Source organism: Narcine bancroftii, chromosome 7 (assembly GCF_036971445.1).
Source record: "Narcine bancroftii isolate sNarBan1 chromosome 7, sNarBan1.hap1, whole genome shotgun sequence".
NCBI classification, from domain to species: domain Eukaryota; kingdom Metazoa; phylum Chordata; class Chondrichthyes; order Torpediniformes; family Narcinidae; genus Narcine; species Narcine bancroftii.
This window is the reverse complement of record NC_091475.1, coordinates 179525351-179545969: the sequence shown is the minus strand read 5'-3', so window position 1 is coordinate 179545969 and position 20619 is coordinate 179525351. Positions and strand designations below refer to the sequence as shown.

General features: G+C 37.2%; 2 protein-coding genes across 5 annotated transcripts in view; one reads left to right on the top strand and one right to left on the bottom strand.

Moving 5' to 3' along the window:
• Window positions 1-20619, bottom strand: part of LOC138739455 (microtubule-associated tumor suppressor candidate 2-like) — a 382132-nt gene that overhangs the window by 84399 nt on the left and 277114 nt on the right. For all 4 annotated transcript variants that reach the window (XM_069891535.1, XM_069891537.1, XM_069891536.1 and 1 more), the window contains one exon: window positions 18914-19131. In XM_069891535.1, the coding sequence (XP_069747636.1) occupies window positions 18914-19131 (218 nt within the window). The remainder of the gene's footprint in view (window positions 1-18913; window positions 19132-20619) is intronic.
• The window catches only part of LOC138739457 (high affinity cationic amino acid transporter 1-like), a 232511-nt gene that overhangs the window by 194585 nt on the left and 17307 nt on the right, over window positions 1-20619 (top strand). The gene's annotated exons all lie outside the window — the stretch shown is intronic.

Genomic DNA, 20619 nt, shown 5'->3' with positions numbered 1-20619 from the left:
CACAGTAAATAGTAAGGCACTGAGGAGTGTGGAAGAACAGAGGGATCTGGGAATATGACAAATAATTCCCTGAAAGTGGCATCACAGGTGGATAGGTAAAGGTAAACATTCCTTTATTGTCATGTAATACTACATTTAGAATTTAACATTTATGAAATTCTTTGACTTTTGTCTACCATAAGGCAGAGAGAGTCGCCACTTTGTCTAGCACCTGGTGTTGCTAGACGATATTCCCTCCAAGTACTGACCAGGCCTGAGACTGCTTAGCTTCCAAGATCATCCATATTCAGGCTATTAGGCTTCTGGATAGGGTTGCAAAGAGAGCTTTTGGCATAGTGGCCTTCAAAGATCAAAGTACTGAGTACAGGAATTGGGATGTTGTGGTGAGGTTGTATAAGACATTGGTGAGGCCAAATTTGGAAGATATCAATAAGATAGAAAGATTGCAGAGAATATTTACCGGGATTTCAGGAAAGGTTAAACAGGTTAGGGGTTGGTGATTGACAGGTCTGGAACATAGAAGAATGAGGGGAGATTTCATAGAGGTATTAAAATTAAGAGGGGCTGGCCCGACGGGGTCTTTTTCTGTTCTGTAATGTTCTATGGTTCTTTGATAAGTTCTGCAGCCACCAGGGGAAGTATCAGAACGGATGAAAACATTTGTTAGCACTAGTTGTCCACTTACAATGACTGCCTTCACATGTATGTGGAGGACGCATCATGCTGGCCTATAGCAATCCAGTTTTGACAGTTATCAACATGGTTTTTAAGAGCTTTGAATGCATGTGATATTTAGTTAAAAATCAAAATGTTAAAAATGAACTACAGAATTTAATAAAGATTATTAAACGATTAAAAAACCTATTTATTTCCCCCTCTGCAACACTCTCTCATTGGCAATGCCATTTTACTTAAAAGGGTGAACTCTACTGAAGACTGCTTCCAACCTAACTAGGAAGTGAAAGTGCCCTTGTAAGTTCAAAATTCAGATTTATTTTCAAAGTACATGCATGACATCCCATATGGCCCTGAGATTCTTTTTCCTGTGGGCCAGGCAGAATTTCTACTTATTGGTAGTGCCTAAAACTGTATCAAGAAAAGATAGTATACAAAAGAGAGAAATATAAACAGAGCAGCAAGATTAACATAATGGTTAGCACAATGCCGTTACAGTGCCAGCAATTGGAACTGGGGTTCAAATCCTGTGCTTTCTGTAAAGAATTGGTATGTTCTCCTTGTGTCTGCAAGGGTTTTCCCTGAGGGCTCCAGTTTCTTCCCACCGTTTGAAATGCACCAGGTATTGTAGATTAATTGGCCGGCACGGGCTTGTGGGCTGAAATGGCCTGTTACCATTTCAGTATGTTTAAATTTAAATAATAATATTTTAAAAAATGTAAAAAGTAAGTGCAAACAAACTGACTGTGCAATACAGAAAATAAAGATACAACAATAAATAATGTGCAAAGTACGAGTCCTTAAATGAGCCTCTGATTGAATTTGTTGTTGAGGAGTCTGATGGTGGAGGGGGAGCAGCTGATATGAATTTTATAGCACCTTTCCTGATGGAAGCAGTGAGAACAGAGCATGCCTTGGGTAGTGGGATCCTTGAGGTTTGCTGCTGCTCTCCAACGACTGGATTCCACATAGATTTTCTTGATGATGGGGTGAGTTTTGCCTGTGATGTACTGGAATTTGTACACTACCTTGTGCGGGACTTTGCACTCAGAAGTATTAGTGCAGCTGATCAGCACACTTTCCACTATACACCTTTAGATGTTTGCCAAGGTTTTCAATGTCATACCAAACCTCACAAACTCCTGTGAAAATAGAGGTGCTGACATGCAGAAGGAATCTTTATCTTATTGCAGCACTCACTTACCGCTGCTCAAGAGATTCTCATTCAGGTCACTGTCAATTAGTTGACTTTATCATCCATCTCATGTCACTATTTTCAGTGAGGGGAAAATTTCAAAGTGGAAATGCATTGTAACAAAATTACAGATGGAAAATGGTATGGAGAGATCAAGCAAAGTGCCTATTGTCTCAATCAGAACCTAGTACTGAGGGGAGGAATGCTGAGAGAGAACAAAAGATTTTCATCTTGGTAGCAACAAAGGAAAAAAAGAGAGTTCCTTTGATTAAGAAACTAAGTGAACATTCTCACAAAAAAGCATATTTTTTTTCCTAATAGAACATCAATAGATTTAAACTGTTCACCACAATCACATTTTCTGTTAATTAGCTTGCACTATAACTATAAAGCAATATACAAATTCGGAAGTAAAACAAAACAAATGCTGTGTAATTAAGTTGATAAACAGCAGATGGCATGTTAGCGACTTTAAAACTGATAAAGTTGCTGATTGCATGGCATTGCTCAAATGTACGATAGATTACAGGTAATGAAACATTGTGTTATGTTTGAATTGTGAGTCAGTAAGAAGCACTCCTACCTCCAACTGTGAAGGCTGTAGTGATACACCACAGATTCAAATGCAAAATCCTGGCAAATGTTTCTGTGCACTGTCAGTGGTCCCATCATTCTAATTTTCCACCTGTTCTCTCAGGTGGACATTAAACTTGCGATGGTCCAACAAACAAGCAGCTAGAGGGACTCAGCAGGTCAAGCAGCATCAGTGGGAGAAAAAGAATGGTCAGCGTTTTGGGATTGATGAAATTGATGAAAGGTTCTGGTCCAAAACGTTGACCATTTGTTTACTCCATCTAATGCTACCCCACCCACTGTGCTTTACCACAGATTCTTTGTTGCTCCATATATTATCATCTGCAATCTTCTGTGTATCTTGAAATTAATTTGATACAATTTTAAAGCGAGCAGGGAGCTATCCAAAGATCAAAGACATGACATTGCATATAACCCCAAGATACTTTGTTCTGTGGTCCAGTCGGAATTTCTACTTATTGGTAATGTAATCTGTACGCAAGAAAAAGAGAGAAATGCAAAGAAAGAAAGAAAAAGAAATGCAAACAGATTGACTGCAAATACAGAAAAAATAAATATTAAGTAATAAATAATTTGATCAGCTCATGATTACAATGGTGGAGCAGACTCGATGGTCCAATGGGCCCACATCTGCTCCTATATCTTGTTTAACAATGTGCAAAGTACGAGTCCTAAATGAGTCTCTGATAGTGTTGTTTAGGAGTTTGATGGTGGAGGGGTAGCAAGTGTTCCTGAACCTGGTGATACAAGACTTGTGGCACTTATACCTCTTTCCTGATGACAGCAAAGAGAACAGAGCATGTGCTGGGTGGTGTGGATCCTTGATGATCACTGCTGCTCTCCAATGGCAAGGTTCCAGATAGATTTTCTCAATGGTGGGCAGAATTTTGCCTGTGATTGCTGGGCTGTATCCACTACCTGTTGGAGTGCCTTCTGCTTAGAGGTACAGACAGTCCCCGGTTTAAAAACTAGTTCCATTACCTAGGTCTGTCTTTAACTCAAATTTGTATTCCAGTCAAAAAAACAAGTACGTATGGTCCTTATTTAACATCAGTTAGTCAAATGTTTATCTTAGCATATAGAATATAAAGTATATATTTTACTTTTCTATTCATGTAAAACACTTAAGAAACATTTCCAAATACACTACAACATCTTAAACATAATAATACAGTGCATAATTGGATGATGTAGGAGAAGATGAAGGAGAGATGGCTACTGTTGGAAAGGATGGACCTGGAGAGTCAGGGTTTGATTCTGCTGCTGGAGATGGGTTGGAAGGATGGGGGGGGGGGGGGGGGGTGGTGAGACGTTACTACTGGAGTCAATTTCTTGAAGTAGGCATCAGGGTAGTTTGTTCAGAGCTTTTGATTTTCTCATCATAAATGGCCTTAAATCCCCTGGTAGATTTGGTACATTACCAATAAATACCCCTGTACTCTTCTGTGAAAAATGGGCTGTGTTTTCCCTCTGTGTTAGAACATTGATATGTAGCAAATCATTCTATTTATTCCAGGATGATGTGCAACAAGAACCATTGCAATCATTTATAAGGTCAGGGAGATGCTCCTTCAGTAAATGAATGAGAAGAGAGCTGAATATGTATCTACATAACCATTCCACATGACACCACCAACCCCAAACACCTCACACCCACTGCATTCTCATTACTCTCGGTCTGCAGCTGACATCTGCAAGGAAAGTCAGGTGCAGATCACATAACTTCTCCTGACTTTCCATTCATTGTCACAAACATCAAACAGAAATGAGCAAGGCAAGAGGGTGGTGGAAAGGGGTAATATTTGTACAGGTGTAATACAACATTTAAAACAAATTCTCAGAATATTTTACTAACCTATCTGCATAACCTTATGAAGTGAGAAATCTTATCGGACTTCCTTTGCTTTTGGCCCAGCTATCCCTCTTTCTCTGCATCGCATACTCTCTCACAATGCTGAATCGATCACGCTCAAACAGGAAGTTGACGGGATTCTATTTCCGGCCGGTATGTTGGTTCATAAGCATGAGTTGTTTGTAAATCGGATGTTTTTAACCTGGGGCCTGCCTGTATTCGTGCTCCAATACCAGGCCCTAATGTAGCCGGTCAGCAATCTTTCCACTACACATCTGTAGGGTGGTGCAGTTTGTGAAATGATTAGTGCAACTTTTTTAAAGCACCAGAAATCAGGACTGGGGCTCCATCCCGCACTGTCTGTAAGGAGTGTGCATGTTCTCCTTGTGTCTGCATGAGTTTACCCTGGGGGCTCCAGTTTCCTCCCACCGTTCAAAACATAGGTGTAGGTTTAATTGGGTGCAAATTGGATGGCACGGAAAAGTGGGCCAATATGGCCTGTTAGCATGCTATACATCAAAATTTAAAAAAAAGTTTGCTAAGGTTATTCATGTCACACCAAACCCCTAGAGGCACTGACGTGCTTTCTTCACGATGACATTCGTGTGTTGGGTCCAGGAAAGATCCTCCAAGATAGTGACTCCCAAGAACTTAAACCTGCTGACCATCTCCATCTCTGATCTCCCAAAGATCACTAGATCATACACCTCTGGTTTTACCTTTCCTAAAGTCTGCAATCAGTTCCTTAGAATTGTTGATGTTGATTGAGAGTTTGTTGTTGGTTCGCCAAGTTTTTGATTTCCTTCCTGTATACTGACTTATCATTCATTTTTATACAGCTCACTACAGCAAATTTGTAAATTATGTTGTGGTCATACTGAGCCATGCAGTCATAATGAAAAGAGCAGGAGGTTAAGAATGCAGCCCTGGGGTGGGGGTGGGGGGTGGGGGGTGGGTGGCAAGATGGCGTAGAAGAAAAACGTGTGTTTCACCTTTCCCCAGCTGGATTATTAAAATACCCAATTTAAAAAAGTATAAAAGTGGTTAAAAATTATATTTACAGTTTTTTGAATAACAATGATCCATCATGGCTAGCAATGTGAAGAACTCTAAAACTCAACTTCAGAAGAAATTTCCATATAAAAGTATAGATGATCTGAGGCCTACCTGCACAGCTGAATCCACGGAGTCCTTGTTGGGAGTTTCCAAAACTCAGAGAGGACTCTTGCCCGTTCAAACTTGACATCGGCGCCATGCACACGGGCGGCCCGACTGACAAAGGGGCCCATGAGCCCACAACATTGCTGAGTGGCCTGGGGACATGCAGTGCAGCATTGGAGGATGCCCCTGCGCTTCCAGCGGTTCTGCCGGGCATGCATGGAGCATCCCGGGTCCGGTACCTTTTGGAGAAAATGTGGGCTGTGGGGGAGCCTGAGCACTGGTGCCCCGACGAGGCCGGGGTGCCGGCGTCAGATGTCAAACCTACAGCCGCACAGTCTGAGGTCCTATGGTGACTGAAGGTGGAGAGGAATTTGCCCAGGAGAAGGAGCCTGCAGTTAAAGAAGGTAGACCTTAAAAAGTGGCTATAGAATCTGGATTGGACTCATTGTTCACTGTTTTGGAAGGGATTGCTTTCCAAATGGATAATATGTCAAAACAAATGTCAACTCAAATAACCCAAGGATTTATGGATGTGAAAACAAAAATGAATATTTTGTGTGAAGAAATGTCAACTATGGAACAAGAAATGACTGTAGTTAAGAGTGATATTAACAGATGTATAAAATCACTTCATAATTAAAAAAAAAATTGAAACAGTTTTTTCCGAATGTCAAAATCAGGTGGAACACAATAAAGAAAAAATGGCAAAAGTGTAAGGTTCTTTTGTAGATTTGGGATTCAAAGAAATATTTATTGAAGAAGATTGATTCTTTGGAAAATCAAAGCCAGAGAAATAATGTGAAAATAGTTGGTCTTTCAGAGGACTTTGAAAGTTCTGATCCAATAAAATTTTTTAAACATTGGATCCCTGAGGTATTGGGTAAAGAGTTTTTTCCTGAAGGTTTGGAACTGGATCGGGCCCATAGAGCGTTGAGGAAAAAACCACTTCCTGGACAAACACCGAGAGCGGTCTTGATTCATTGTTTGAAGTATCAAGATAGAGAAATGATTTTAAAAATGACAGTACAGAAAGAGTGGCAGAGCCAATCCCTGTTGATGATTCAAAACAATAGAGCGTTTTTTTATGCCGATTTGAGTCAAGGGGTTATTAGAAGACAACGGGAATTTAATTCAGCTAAAGATGTCTTATGGCGAAAGGGCCATAAGTTTGCTTTTCCTTATCCTGCAATTTTGAAAGTTTTTTACGGAAACTTTCAATCTCAATTTTTTGAGAATGATCAAGATGCCTTAGATTTTGCTAATTCATTGCCAGAATTGCAAAGATATGGGCAGTCTTCACCATCGTCTCCTAAGAGGAGGCTAAACAGAAATGGAAATGGGAATGGGAATGGGTTTGGAAAGAATGGTTAGAATGGAAAGAAAGAAGAGCTGACACAAAGTCTTCTTGACATTGAAGATCCAGAACAATCATTGGGCTTGGAATCATTGGGTTGAATATATTTACTATATTTGATTGTTCTTAATTACATAATTAATATGTATCTGGCTGGGGGCGGGGGGGTGGATGACACTGAAAGCTTTGACTGTCATCTACCACTAGTGGGTTTACCACACCCAGATTTTTATGGTGTTACTACCTTTGGGTGTTTTTTATTTGGAGGGGGGGAATGTTTTAAAAATTTAAAAAATTATTATTTGTTTATTGAGGGGTGGGTTTTTTTGTGTTTTTGAAGAATTATAAAGGGGAGCATTATTTTATAGAGTGTAAATATATTAGTAGTTAGTAAAAATGTCTACTTTGAATTTTGCAACTTTTAATGTTCAGGGGTAAATAATCCAATTAAGTGAAAGAGGGTATTGGCTTATATTAAAAAAAAGAAAATTAATATTGCCTTTTTACAAGAAACACATTTGACCGAAAAGGAACATTTGAAATTGAAAAGAGATTGGGTTGGACATGTGTTTTTTTCTTCTTTTAATTCTAAGGCAAGAGGGGTGCCGATTTTGATTCATAGAAATTTATAATTTGAATTGGAATCTTCAGAGGGAAATGTAGGTAGAGTTGTACGGATGAATTGTAAAATCTTTGCTGAATCTTGGACTTCGCTTAATCTTTATACACCTAATGTAGATGATGAGCGGTTTATTTCAGAAGCTTTTTTATTGCTAACTCAAGCTAATGAAAATAATTTAGTTGGGGGAGATTTTAAATTGTGTTTTGGAACCTTTATTGAACAGAAACCCAAAGAGTATAAGGAAATCAAAGACAGCAATACAGATCAAAGCGTTGATGAAAGATTTAAATCTGGTAGAAAGGTTAATCCGACAGAGAAAGCTTTTTTTTCCTATTCATCACAACATGATTCATTTTCTTGGATTGATTTTTTTTTGGTATCAGCACACCTACAGGGTAGAGTATTGCAAGCTGAATATAAGAGTTCTATAAGACCATTCATTATTATTTTTTTCTTGTGAAAGTTCAGAAGTGGTACGTTCGTTGTATAGATTAAGGTTTAATGCAATGTTATTGAAAAAACCAGAGTTTGTTACTTTTGTCAAACAGCATATCTCTTTATTCTTGACTGAGAATATTAATTCTGTGGATAGTCATTTTGTAGTATGGGACGCATTAAAAACTTATTTGAGGGGACAAGTTATTAGTTATTCTACAAAAGTTAAGAAACAATTTATGGCAGGAAAATGAGATTGCTGAGTTAGAGAAAGATTTTCAGAAGGATGTGACTGAAGACAAAAAAGCTGCATTAGCGAAATTGAAACTACGCTATAATACTTTACAAACTTATCAGTTTGAGCCTTTAATTAATCAAACTAAACAACGTTATTATGAGTTGGGAGAAAGAGCTCATAAGATACTTGCTTGTCAATCGAAAGATGAACAGGCATATTGGACTATTAATGCCATTAAAAATAATTCAATAATTACCTATAAGTCTCAGGAAATTAATGACCAGTTTTATTCATTCTATCAAAAATTATATACTTCTGAGGGGAAGCAGGATAATGGTTCTATTGGATCTTATTTATGTAAATTGAGGTTACCAGTATTAGATGAGAAAGATATTCAGGAATTGGAATCTTCATTTACAGATTTTGAAATTAAGGAAGCTAGACAGGAAATGTCAAATGGAAAGTCCCCAGGGGATGATGGATTTCCTGTGGAATTGTATAAATATTTTCATGATGATTTATCTAGTGTATTTGGAGATGTGTTAAAACAATTTACTGAAGAACAGAAATTGGCGGAATCTTGTTCAAGTGCTTTAAAATTTGTTATTCCAAAAAAAGATAGAGATCCATTACAGTAGGGAGGTTATGATGAAATTGTACAAGGCATTGGTGAGGCCAAATTTGGAGTACTGTGTACAGTTTTGGTCACCAAATTATAGGAAAGATATAAAGAAAATAGAGAGAGTGCAGCGAAGGTTCACGAGAATGTTGACAGGATTTCAAGGTTTGAGTTACAGGGAAAGGTTGTGCAGACTGGGGCTTTTTTCTCTGGAGCGTAAAAGATTGAGAGGGGACTTGATAGAGGTGTTTAAGATTTTAAAAGGGACAGACAGAGTAAACGTGGATAGGCTTTTTCAATTAAGAGTGGGGGAGATTCAAACTAGAGGGCATGGTTTAAGATTGAAGGGAGAAAATTATAAGGGGAACATGAGGGGAAATTTCTTTATGCAAAGGGTGGTAGGGATGTGGAATGAGCTTCCGACAGACGTGGTCGAGGCGGGATCATTGGTTACATTTAAGAAAAGACTGGATAGTTACATGGATAGGAGAGGACTGGAGGGGTATGGACCGGGTGCTAGTCAGTGGGACTAGGAGGGTGAGGATTTGTTACGGCATGGACTAGTAGAGCCGAACTGGCCTGTTCTGTGCTGTAAGTGGTTATATGGTTATATGGTTAAATGCAGATTATAAAATTATAGCCAAGGTACTAGCTAATAGACTTGCTATGTACTTACCTAAGCTGATACATAGTGATCAAACAGGTTTTATTAACAATAGAAATGCATCTGATGATATTCTTCGATTAATTACTTTGGTCAATGCATACTGAAAGCAGCCTAGATGCAGAAAAAGCTTTTGACAAGGTTGAGTGGGATTTTTTATTTAAGGTGTTAGAAAAGTTTAAATTCAGCCCTTTTTTTATTGGTTGGGTTAAAGCTTTATATACGAACCCAATTGCAAGGGCGGTGACAAATAGTCAGATTTCTTTACCATTTAGGTTGACTCGTTCAACTCGGCAGGGCTGCCCATTGTCACCAGCCTTATTTGCATTGGCTATTGAACCATTAGCTCAGACTATTAGGCAAAATGATGAAATTAGAGGGATGAAGGTTATGAATGAAGAATATAAGATTAATTTATTTGCAGATGATGTATTGATATATTTGACAGAACCGGAATGGTCATTGAAGCAGTTACAAGATTGTTTGTCGAAATTTGGAGAATTGTCAGGATATAAAGTTAATTGGGATAAAAGTTACATTTTACCAGTTGGAAGAGGAGATTATTCAGAATTTAAAATTATTACAAAATTAAGGTGGACAAATAAAATAAAATATTTAGGTGTGTTTGTAGACATTAATTATCAGTCATTGTATCAGTTAAATTATGTGCCTATATTAAAACAGATTAAAGAAGATTTGATTAAGTGGAAAGATCTTCCATTAACTTTGAATATTTTCCCCCAAATTCAATATTTATTTCAGTCAATACCTTGTTTACTTTCAAATAGTTTTTTTTCAGGATTTAAATAAAGTAATGCAGGAGTTTTTATGGAAAAGTAAATTAGCTCGAGTGGCATTGTATAAACTTACATGAAAATATGCATTAGGTGGACTTCAGTTACCACATTTTCAAAATTATTATGAAGTGGCCCAGTTGAAGTTTATTAGCAGGTTGATGGGTTTAGATTATCCTCCTAGCTGGGCTCAGGTGGAAATGGCGTGTATTTCTGAGGTTAAGGTACATGAATTTATATTTCATTGGAACTTGAATTTTCTACAGGAATATAATAAGCCGGTATTGAAACATTTGTTAAAGATCTGGATTAAAAAAATAGAGTTTTGGGATCAAAAGATAAATTATTAATTTTAACTCCATTGTATAATAATCAGCTTATTTCTTTTTCAATGTTTAATAAATATTTAAAGAGTTGGGATTTTAAGGGTATAAAGACAATACAGGATTGTTTTGAAGAGGGACAATTTCTTTCTTTTAATTAATTGAGAGAGAGATTTGATATATCTGTAAATTCTTTGTTTGTGTATTACCAACTTAGAGCCTTGGTAAAAGATAATTATGGTAGAGAGATGAATTTACCTATTTTATCGAGATTTGAGTCTTTGATTTCCTCTGTACCAAAGAAGGGTTATATTTCCGTTATGTACAATTTGTTATAAGATAATATGGATAAACTGGATTGGATCTAAACTTAAATTGGAGAGTGATTTAGTGTTTATTTTTCTTGAAGATGATTGGGCAGATATGTGTCAGGACAATGTAATCAAATTGACAAATGTAAGCTATGGAATGGTTAATTATAATTTTTTACATCAATTATATTTGACTCTGGAGAAACTGAAAAAATATGGGTTTAGTAATTCAGATTTATGTTTTAGATGTGATTCATGTATAGGAACTTTTTTACATGCTGTTTGGACTTGTGTTAAAGTTCAACCATTTTGGCAAGGAATTAAAGTAGTTTTTGAAAAATTGTATAACTTTACATTACCATTAGACCCAACGATTTTTTTGTTGGGTAATTTGATTTTGTTGAGGGGATTAGGTTTGGATAAAATTCTAATTGCTTTTGTACGTTTGGTGTTATCAGTAGCACGTAAATATGTTGCGAGTACTTGGAAAGACAATACAGAGATTAATATACTACGTTGGCATAATGAATTGAAAGCTTGTATTGTTATGGAAAAAATTACTTATAATTTACATGATAATTGTTCCCTTTTTGTTAGCAAATGGTCTCCGTATTTGAAATATATGCATTTAGATATACTTTGAATTGTTCTCAACATTAATAATTTTTTTATATATAATTTATATTTTTGGCTCCCCTTAAGGGAGCTGGCTGAAGGGGTGGGAGTGTGGGTTTGGGGTTTATTTTTGTAAAATAAATTTTTGATGATTATTGGATGGTATGTTATGTTTTTTAAAATCTTTAAATAAAGTTAGAAAAATAAATGAATGCAGCCCTGTGATGCTCCGGTGCTGATAGAGATTGTGTAGGAGATGTTCTTCCCAACCCACGTTAATTGGGATCTGGAGGTGAAGAAATTCTGGATCTAATTACACAGTGTGGTATTTAAAAGGGGATAATAGTGAAGAATGCCAAACGACAGTCAACAAAGAGCATCCTGATGTATGCATCTTTGCTGAGTTTTGTGTAGAGCCAGCGAGATGGCATGTTGCTGCAGTAGGTAAATTGGAATGGATCTATGTTGTTGCTTGTATTCCTCAATGCCAGCCTCTCAAAACACTTCATCACTGTGGATGTGATGCCTACTGGTTGATAATCATTTAGGCAGGTCACCACACTCTTCTTGGGCACAAGTATGATCAAGGCCTATTTGAAACAGGTGGATTCCATGCACTACTGGAATGAGATGTCAAAGATATCTATGAATACACTAGCAAGTTGGTCAGCACAGGTTTTCAGTACTCAGCCAGGTACTCCGTTCAGATTGGATGCTTTCCTTGGATTCACTCTCTGAAGGCAGTCCATATGCGCATCATCTTGGATACTGACAGCAGAAGATCATCAGGGGACATGGAAATGCACAATTCTTTCTTGTTCTAGTGGTCAAATCAGATGTAGAGCCATTGGGTTCATCTGAGCGTGAAGCTTTTGTGTCTCCGATTGCATTGGATTTGGTTTTGGAGCAGGTTAGGTCAGTTAGGGCCTGTCACAGCTGTTGGTTATACTTTGTTGTTTACATTCTCATCTGGAATCCCTACTTCGCCCAGGAGATGGCTTTCCATAAGTTGTACCAGGTGTTATACTTGTGCAGCGTTCTGAAGCTCTAGATGTAAATGCTTGTGATCTGGCTTTCAGCAGGTTCCAGATTTTATTGAACAACCTGTAACCATTCTTCAGCTTCTGGCTGACATGATTTCTGGAATCTCTCTTTTTAGGCTCTGTCTGTATGCAGGCACTGCCAGCTGATCTGACTTGCCAAAATGCGGTTTTGGGAAAGAACAAAACACCTTGCTTATTTGGGTGTAGCAGTGATCAAGTATGCAGTTTACTGACCACATCTTGTAGCTCTGCAAGTTCCTGTTCGTAATCGACATCAGGAGGGATATAAACTCCAGTGAGAATCACTGATGAGAACACTCAGGGTAGATAGACAGGTCTTGCATTTGATCGATATGGAGCAGGAGGTCGAAATAACTCCAACATCCTTGTACCAGCTGGTATTAACTAAAAAGCACATAACACCCCATCCCTCCTTGCCAGAATCTGAGTTCTGGTCAAGTCTATGAATGGTGGAAACCCTCTGGTTGGATCTCAGTGTCTGGTGTATTCCCTGTTAGTCAGATCTCAGTTCATCAAACAACTGAGATTTGTCTCACTTGTGACTGTGAGGTGATTAAAGTCAATCTTCAATCACCTCAATAGCAAAAAGATTTTCTTCCATTTATCACTGTGGTATCTTGCTGAACATAAATTAACCACCTTGCTTCCTGTACTTCTGGCCCATTGTAAAATATTTTCACGTGTCCCCTTGTGAAAGGCACTGGAGAGACACCAGTCTGTTAATGAAAACTAAGCCTCCTGATTATTTTAATTTTGCATAATATAAATTTGGCGCAAGAGTGGGCCACTTCCCCACAAAATAAGATAATAGCAAGTCTGACAATCTCAACTTTTTATTCTCATAATCCTACAATAACCTTTGTGTGACAGACAGTGATCTTTTCCTTAAAAGCATTCAATGATAGTGTTTCTACCACCTTTTGAGGAAGAGATGTCCAAAGACTCATAACTATATTCCTAATTTCTGCCTTAAATGGATGACATGGTACTCTTAAACATTGACGCATAGTTCTAAATTCTCTCTGTGAGTGGAAATGCGCTCTTTGTATCAGTGGGTAAAGAACCATAGGATTTCATGTTTCAATTACTTTTCTATATTTTAGAAGATAAAGCCTGGCCTGCCTAACCTTTCATCCTGAGACAATTTGTCCTTTCCATGTTGTATTCTGGTAAACCTTGTCTAAACTGCTTTCTGTATCTTTCTGTAGAATAAGGAAATAAAAATTGAACACTGTCCTCCAGTAAATTTGTTACATTTGATCTGCCCTTCCTGAATCCATGGTGCACCTGTTTGATGGAACAATTTCTATACAGATGACTTGCTACCTCTTCTTTAATGATAGCTTCAAGCATTTTCCTATGGATATTCAGCTAACTGGCCTACCTGTACACTATTAACTGCACTATCCCCACCAAATATTTCCATTAGCTCTTCAAAAATTCTACTGCACTGATAACACACGATTCGCCTTAAGTACATCTGTACTGATTTGCCTTAATTAATCCCTGTTCCTACAGCTAACAATTAATCGTGTCCCAGATTGATGTTCTGAAAAGCTTTCAGACACTAAGGTTAAATTACTGGGCTCATCTCACTCCTTTGCTTGAACAAGGGAATAACATTTATTATTCTCTAATTCTATGGTGCCAATCTCATATCTAAACAGCATTCACAGATTAGTCAATGCTCTTGTAATTTCCTCCCACACATCTCAAATTTTGAAGATATATTTCATCAGATCTCAGTAATGCATTCACATTAAGTTCAGCCACTTTTCCAAAAGATCCATGCTATCAAATTGTAGAAAAGATATAGATAAGGTGGAGAGGGTGCAGAGAAGATTTACAAGGATGTTGCCTGGTTTACAGCATCTGGATTTCAGGGAAAGATTAAGGAGACTGGGACTTTATTCATTGGAACGTAGATGGCTGAGAGGGGATTTGATATAAGTATTTAAAATTATGAAAGGAATAGATAGACCAGACATAAATAGACTCTTTCCCCTGAGGGCAGGGGAGGTTGGAACAAGAGGGCATGAGTTAAGGGTAAGGGGGAAAAACTTTAGGAGAACTATTAGAGGATACTTTTTCACTCAGTGAGCGATGGCAGAATGGAATGATCTTCCAAAAGAGATAGTTGCGGCAGGATCCCTTCTGTCATTTAAGAGAAGATTGGATGTGTACATGGATGTGAGGGGCTTGGAGGGTTGTGGGCGGAGAGCGGGAGGGGGCAGCTAGTGGAGTTGTTCAAGTGAACCAGCGCGGACTCAAAGGGCCAATATGGCCTGTTTCCACATTGTAAACCGTTATATGGTTATCACCTTTTAATATACTTAGTGTCTCCTCCTTCATTATTAGATTACAAATACTCTCTACTCTGATGAAGACAGATCAAAATGCTCATGCTATACCTCAGTGTCCTCTGCATCCATGTGCAAACAATATTCATTATGTATATTGTTAGGTTTTGTGCAGGATTCTAGGGAAACTTCTGAGGAAATGCAAATTATCTTAGAGGTTTGGCATTATATAAAGTTTATATTTCATTTAGAATTCCTCTAAAATAATGGAGAATATTAAGGTTATTTGGCAGAATATGACCTCTTCTAATTAATAATACATAATAAAACAGGCATATTCAGAATAGTGAAACTGGCATATTTCTGAAAATTATCACTGACAACATAAATGCATATATACAGGCATGAAGATGGACATAAAAATGTGAACAAATGATGACACAAGAAATAAACGATCATGCTTTAATTAAAAATACTTCACCTTAAGACCTATCAACTGTAATTTAGACTAAAACTGTTGTCATTTAGTTTATAATTATTACTTCTCATTTAAATCAGCTGATCTGGTCAAGGGATATTTAAAATGCACATTTTTAAAGTTATTTTTTTGTTACATTTTATTTGTCTTTTTAAATATATTTAACTATCAACAATCATACCAAATACAAAACATCAAGAGAACGCCTCCCTCCACCACTTCCCCTCTATATAAGTCCTATTAAACAGAAAAAGAACGAAAAAAAGAAACAAAAAAAATCCCATTGTCAGTGCGTGCAGTAAAACATCTGGAGACAGGATATATCACAGTGTTAAAATCTTTAGAGGTCTACTCACTAGCCAGTAATGATCATAGCGTGGCCGTTCTAAAGGAGGACAAGGTCATAGGTAACTATACATCCTCCTTTGGAATGACCACCCTAAGTGATCATAACCCTATATTGGTGCCAGTGAGGTACCTATATGCTCGAAATAAGGCTGCCAAATTTTTAGGAAGGTATTATATCCCTTTCTGAGATTGTAAGCAGATTTTAAAAGTTATCTTACATTAAATACCTTAGCAAAAGTGGAATAATCAAATAGTAGATTCCCCATTATTTTGGAATTTGCAATCCACGACACAGCTTTTGTAATCAGTATTAAAGCTGAGGAGTTCATCAATGAAATCACAGAAAGATGTAATCTTTCACATTTCCCAATGTCAGTTGTTGTCTGTTATCAGCTCCATAAGGACTCCAGCATTCAGTAGTGGTAATATCACCAAAGAGGATAAACATCCTATCAAACTGATGAAGTCTGATAGAACACAAGTGGGATACAATAATTTTCAATTAATCTTGTAATCATGTGATTGAGCAAATGAAAGATTGGAATGTAAGATTAAGGGAGACAATTAAATAGGATGGCCAACATTTCTAAATGCTTATTTTAATAAATAGAGAATTTTGAAACAATGATTTTATCTGAAGGAATGACAATTCATATGATAAGTTTTATTGAGACTAAGCAAGCACTGAGTTCCTTGGAGTTGACTTAACTAATGACTTATCCTGGACACACAGCATCTCCTCACTTGTCAGGAAGGTGCAACAGTAATTGCACTTCATGAGAAGACTCAAAGCAAGGCTACCAGTCACCATTATGTCAACCTTCTACAGGAGTTCTACTGGGAGCTGTATCACATCTGGTATGGTTGCTGCAGAGAAATCTACAGGACCATAAGAGTGGCAGAGAGGATCACTGGGCTCTCTCTCCCCCTCATCAATGTGATTGACTGAGATTGTTGTCTGAAGAAGACACGCAAAATCATTGAGGACCTCTTCCATCCTACACACAGCAACTTTCAACTACTCTCGTCGGGAAAGAGATACAGGAGTATCAGAGCCAGCACCTGAGAGAGGGTAGTTAGAGTTGGTTTGGGAGGAATTGTTAGAGTAGGTTGCACACAAACATCTTAATACACATACTTTTTGCAAGACTTTTGCAGAGTGCTTTTGCAAAAATGCAACAAAGTAGCAACATTCAGCACCATGCCTGGAGAGCATGTGATCTTTGCAGGCAGAGGAGAACAGCTTTGCTCTCAGAGAGGGAGGGAGCTGAGAGAGAAGGAGAGACATAAACTTCGGTTCCAGAGGGACAAGCTGGCAAACTTTGGAAGACTACCTGGTCAAAGGAGAAGACTTGCTGTCTGAAAGGTGACCTGAAAGAAAGAGAATCATCTGGAGAACCCTGAAGGAGGCAAGTTTCATCAGCAAGACTGATTAAACAGGAATCAGGCTGGGATGTCCTGGAACAAAAGGAATCTCTCTCAGAAAACCAACCAGAACTCTCCTGAGTGGTAACCATTTGCCTGTTAAGCACCAAAGCCTGGTAAAATTTATTAATGCTAACTTCTGTGCACAGTACAAGAATGGCCTGCAACCAGTGAGATTGGACTGTGACCCAAATAATTTTTCTAAGCCTATATACACATTACACGTACCTATACTTAGTATTGAAGGGGAGATTAAGTAGGTTAAGTAAGTTGTTAGTAATAAGATAAACTTTAATTCTGTTTTCTTGTTCAAATATAATTAAAAACTACTTTTGTTTAAGTACCCCTTTGTGTTGTGGTGCACATCCATGCTGCTGGTTTTTGGTATCCTCTGGACTCCGTAACACACCACCAGCCTGAGGAACCGCTTCTTCCCACGGGCAGTGAGAATGCTAAATAACTAAAGGAACTAACCTTCTGAGACTCTACCATTTATCAAACAATATTTATTTATTTTTATATATGTATATTTGTCCTGCCTATGTGTGTTATGTCTGGTTGTGTGCCTGCATGTTTTGCACTGAGGATCGGAAAAAGCTGTTTTGCCGGTGCAATTAGATACTTGTACTTGTGCAATCAAATGATAAATAAATTTGAACTTGAAAAAACTTTCACGAGTTAAAAATAATAAAATAACATTTTATTTTTAATAATATATCTAGGTATGTCAACTTCTTGTGCTTTGAGGATAGCCTCACAGTTTGTCATCAATGAACATCAGATATTCCCTGGTATGAAACCCAAACATTTCAATATCCTCATTAAATAAATTATTCTTCTGAGGAATCAGTTGGTATTGCACCATTTTGCAGGTGTGAAATTAGTATCTAAACAATATGGTGATAGTATGATTGCAATGGGCAGAGGGTGTGCACATCATGCATATTGGCAAAGTTTTCCATTTCAAGTGTTCTGGAGAAGACCTGAAAGCAGCAATAGATGCTAAGCATCCCTTTTTACAAAATTGATCTTATTTTATAAATATATATAAGCTGAGGTCAGTACTCTCTGGCATTTAGCAACAATACCACTGATCTTTAAAGACCCATTCGAGTCAGCGACCTGAATGGTAATTTTTTAGTTGGTTGTTTCATTTTTTATATCTGTATCTAGGCCAACCATAAATGTGAGCCATTTAGAAAACCCTAGCATACAACACTACATTTTAACTCTATCTGTCCAGAGACCTATCTCCATAAGATCTCTGATCCTTCTCATTGGCCAGGCCTGGCCAAAGTTGGGCAATACTAAACAAACGTGGCCAATCTTACATAAAACCTCTCGCTTTTAGCCATATGCTGAACTGAGATTACCCTCTAATTTGGCTACAGCACAATTTCAGGTCCATATAATTATATTTTGGATTTTGGTAATATGTTCCATAGCAAACATGACAGTTCAAATTATAAAACATTTTAATCATTGAGAGTGCCATGGGTGCTGGTCTTTTCAACTTGATAGCAGAAGAACAAATTTATTGTAAATCAATAGCAACATTTACAACAAATTGAGTATTAAATAGCAGTAACCCCTTATAATTTTGTAGAATGGATAATATTGAATTCAATTTTAATAATTATTATTTCAAACTGATGGTTTACCAATTACAATTAAAATAAATGTTGCTAGCATGTCTGTGCTCAATTTGGTGTGAATTTTTTGTGTGACATTACTTATAAATTTATGAAGCATTGTATAAAATTAATTACAAAACCCATGATTCTTTTCATAAATATAATGGTTGATGTTTTGTAGTTTTCTACTGAAGGCAAATCATTATACTCACTTTATGATGAAAATGTTGTGCTGTTATCGCGAGAACCTCCATACCAAGAGTAGCATGTTTCAATTGCTCACGGAGAAATTGTAGCTGTTTTGTCTGTTCCTTACATCTTTCTTTGAGTTTCTGGATGGTTTGGCGCTCAGTCTCCCGTGAATAGAGATCAGGTTTTGCTGATAATCCATTTCTTGTCACAGCTGCAGTATTCCTTAGTTTGCTTAGTCCTTGGGGAAAGGTGGAAACAAACATTAGAGATTCCAGGCAAAGGCTTTCATCATTTAAAAACCAAGTTTTGTATAATGGTTTGAAGCAAAACTACCTTTATTCTGCATCATAGATAAGACTTCACTAACAGTTACATCTAATTAGATGAATGACAATGATCCTTAAAACTAGAGTCATTTTAACAGAGGATTTAATTAATTTCATTGGTCATGGACCATTTAAAGTGCACAACACACACATCGGCAGCTGAGTAAGATAAGGCAATTGAACGAGGTGAGGAAAAATGTGATTTAAATGCAGTACCACAGGATTAATTATTGTGGGAAATTAAATACAGAATAGTCAGACTCAAAATCAAACCAAATAGTGTAATGTCAAAAAGACTTCAAATCTTTCAACAGCTCAGATGTCTTATGGAGTAACTGTGCCCTCTGTGAATTCTTCACACCTACAATTTATTTTCATATGATACAATTTATCATATCAAAGCAGCTGAAAGGAGCACACTCATTGTTTGAATCAAGGTTCTTGCTTAAATTGATGTATTTTTTTTCCTTGGAGACAGAATTAAATTTGTATTCTCCTATCTCAAATTGTTGTCACTGGCATTTACGGTTAACAAATTGCATTCTGATTTACATAATCAGACTTTTACTAAGTTACACTTCATGAAGAGATAGCCCAATGCAAAAAAAAATGTAATATTTCCAGTTCAAAGGTTCAAGAAGCAGGCTCACTTCCTCCTTCTTAAGGGCAATTAGAGATGGACAGTAGTCTTGTCAAAAACGCTCACATGGTGAATAGAATATATATTTTTTTAAAAATTACTGCAGTATCTTCCATTGCTCACTTAGTATATGGTGTAGTATTCTATCTGGCCTCAGCAACTTTCAATCTGTGTTTCTACTAATGTCACAAGGTAGTTAACTAAAGCTATCATCTTCAGTGAAATAAAATGTTTGCTTGGATACTTCATAGCTAATTCATACCATTTCACAATGGCTGTAATTCCACATCTGTATCTGGCTTTGTGTTGAATTCAATCTTCCTTTGCTTTCAAACCCAGGGTGATCCGTGATGAATACTAACTTCTATAGGCTTTAACATTCAGAGTCACATTTGAAATATTACTGTGCCTTACAGATTATATGCCTATGTGTTTTAAATATCTGCAAAAATTAGAGTTTATCATAGGGAGAAAATTTTCTTACACATAAATTGAACAGGAACTGCCAGGCCACTGCAGTTCCTAAATCAGCTTGTCTCCTTTCCTGCCTGATGAGAAAGATTGCAAATTTTTGTTTGAACTGTAGAATTCATTTAATCACTCTTTATGTCGTGAAAACCCAGGTTTATTGCTCTTAGGCCTTATTCCAGTTATCAGAAAGCAGCTTAATATTGATTTCCTGGAGACTGATCTGCATTTTGAACAACCTGCTGCTTTCTTTCGTTGGATTGATTAAAGTTGCCTACTGTTCAGCTACTTG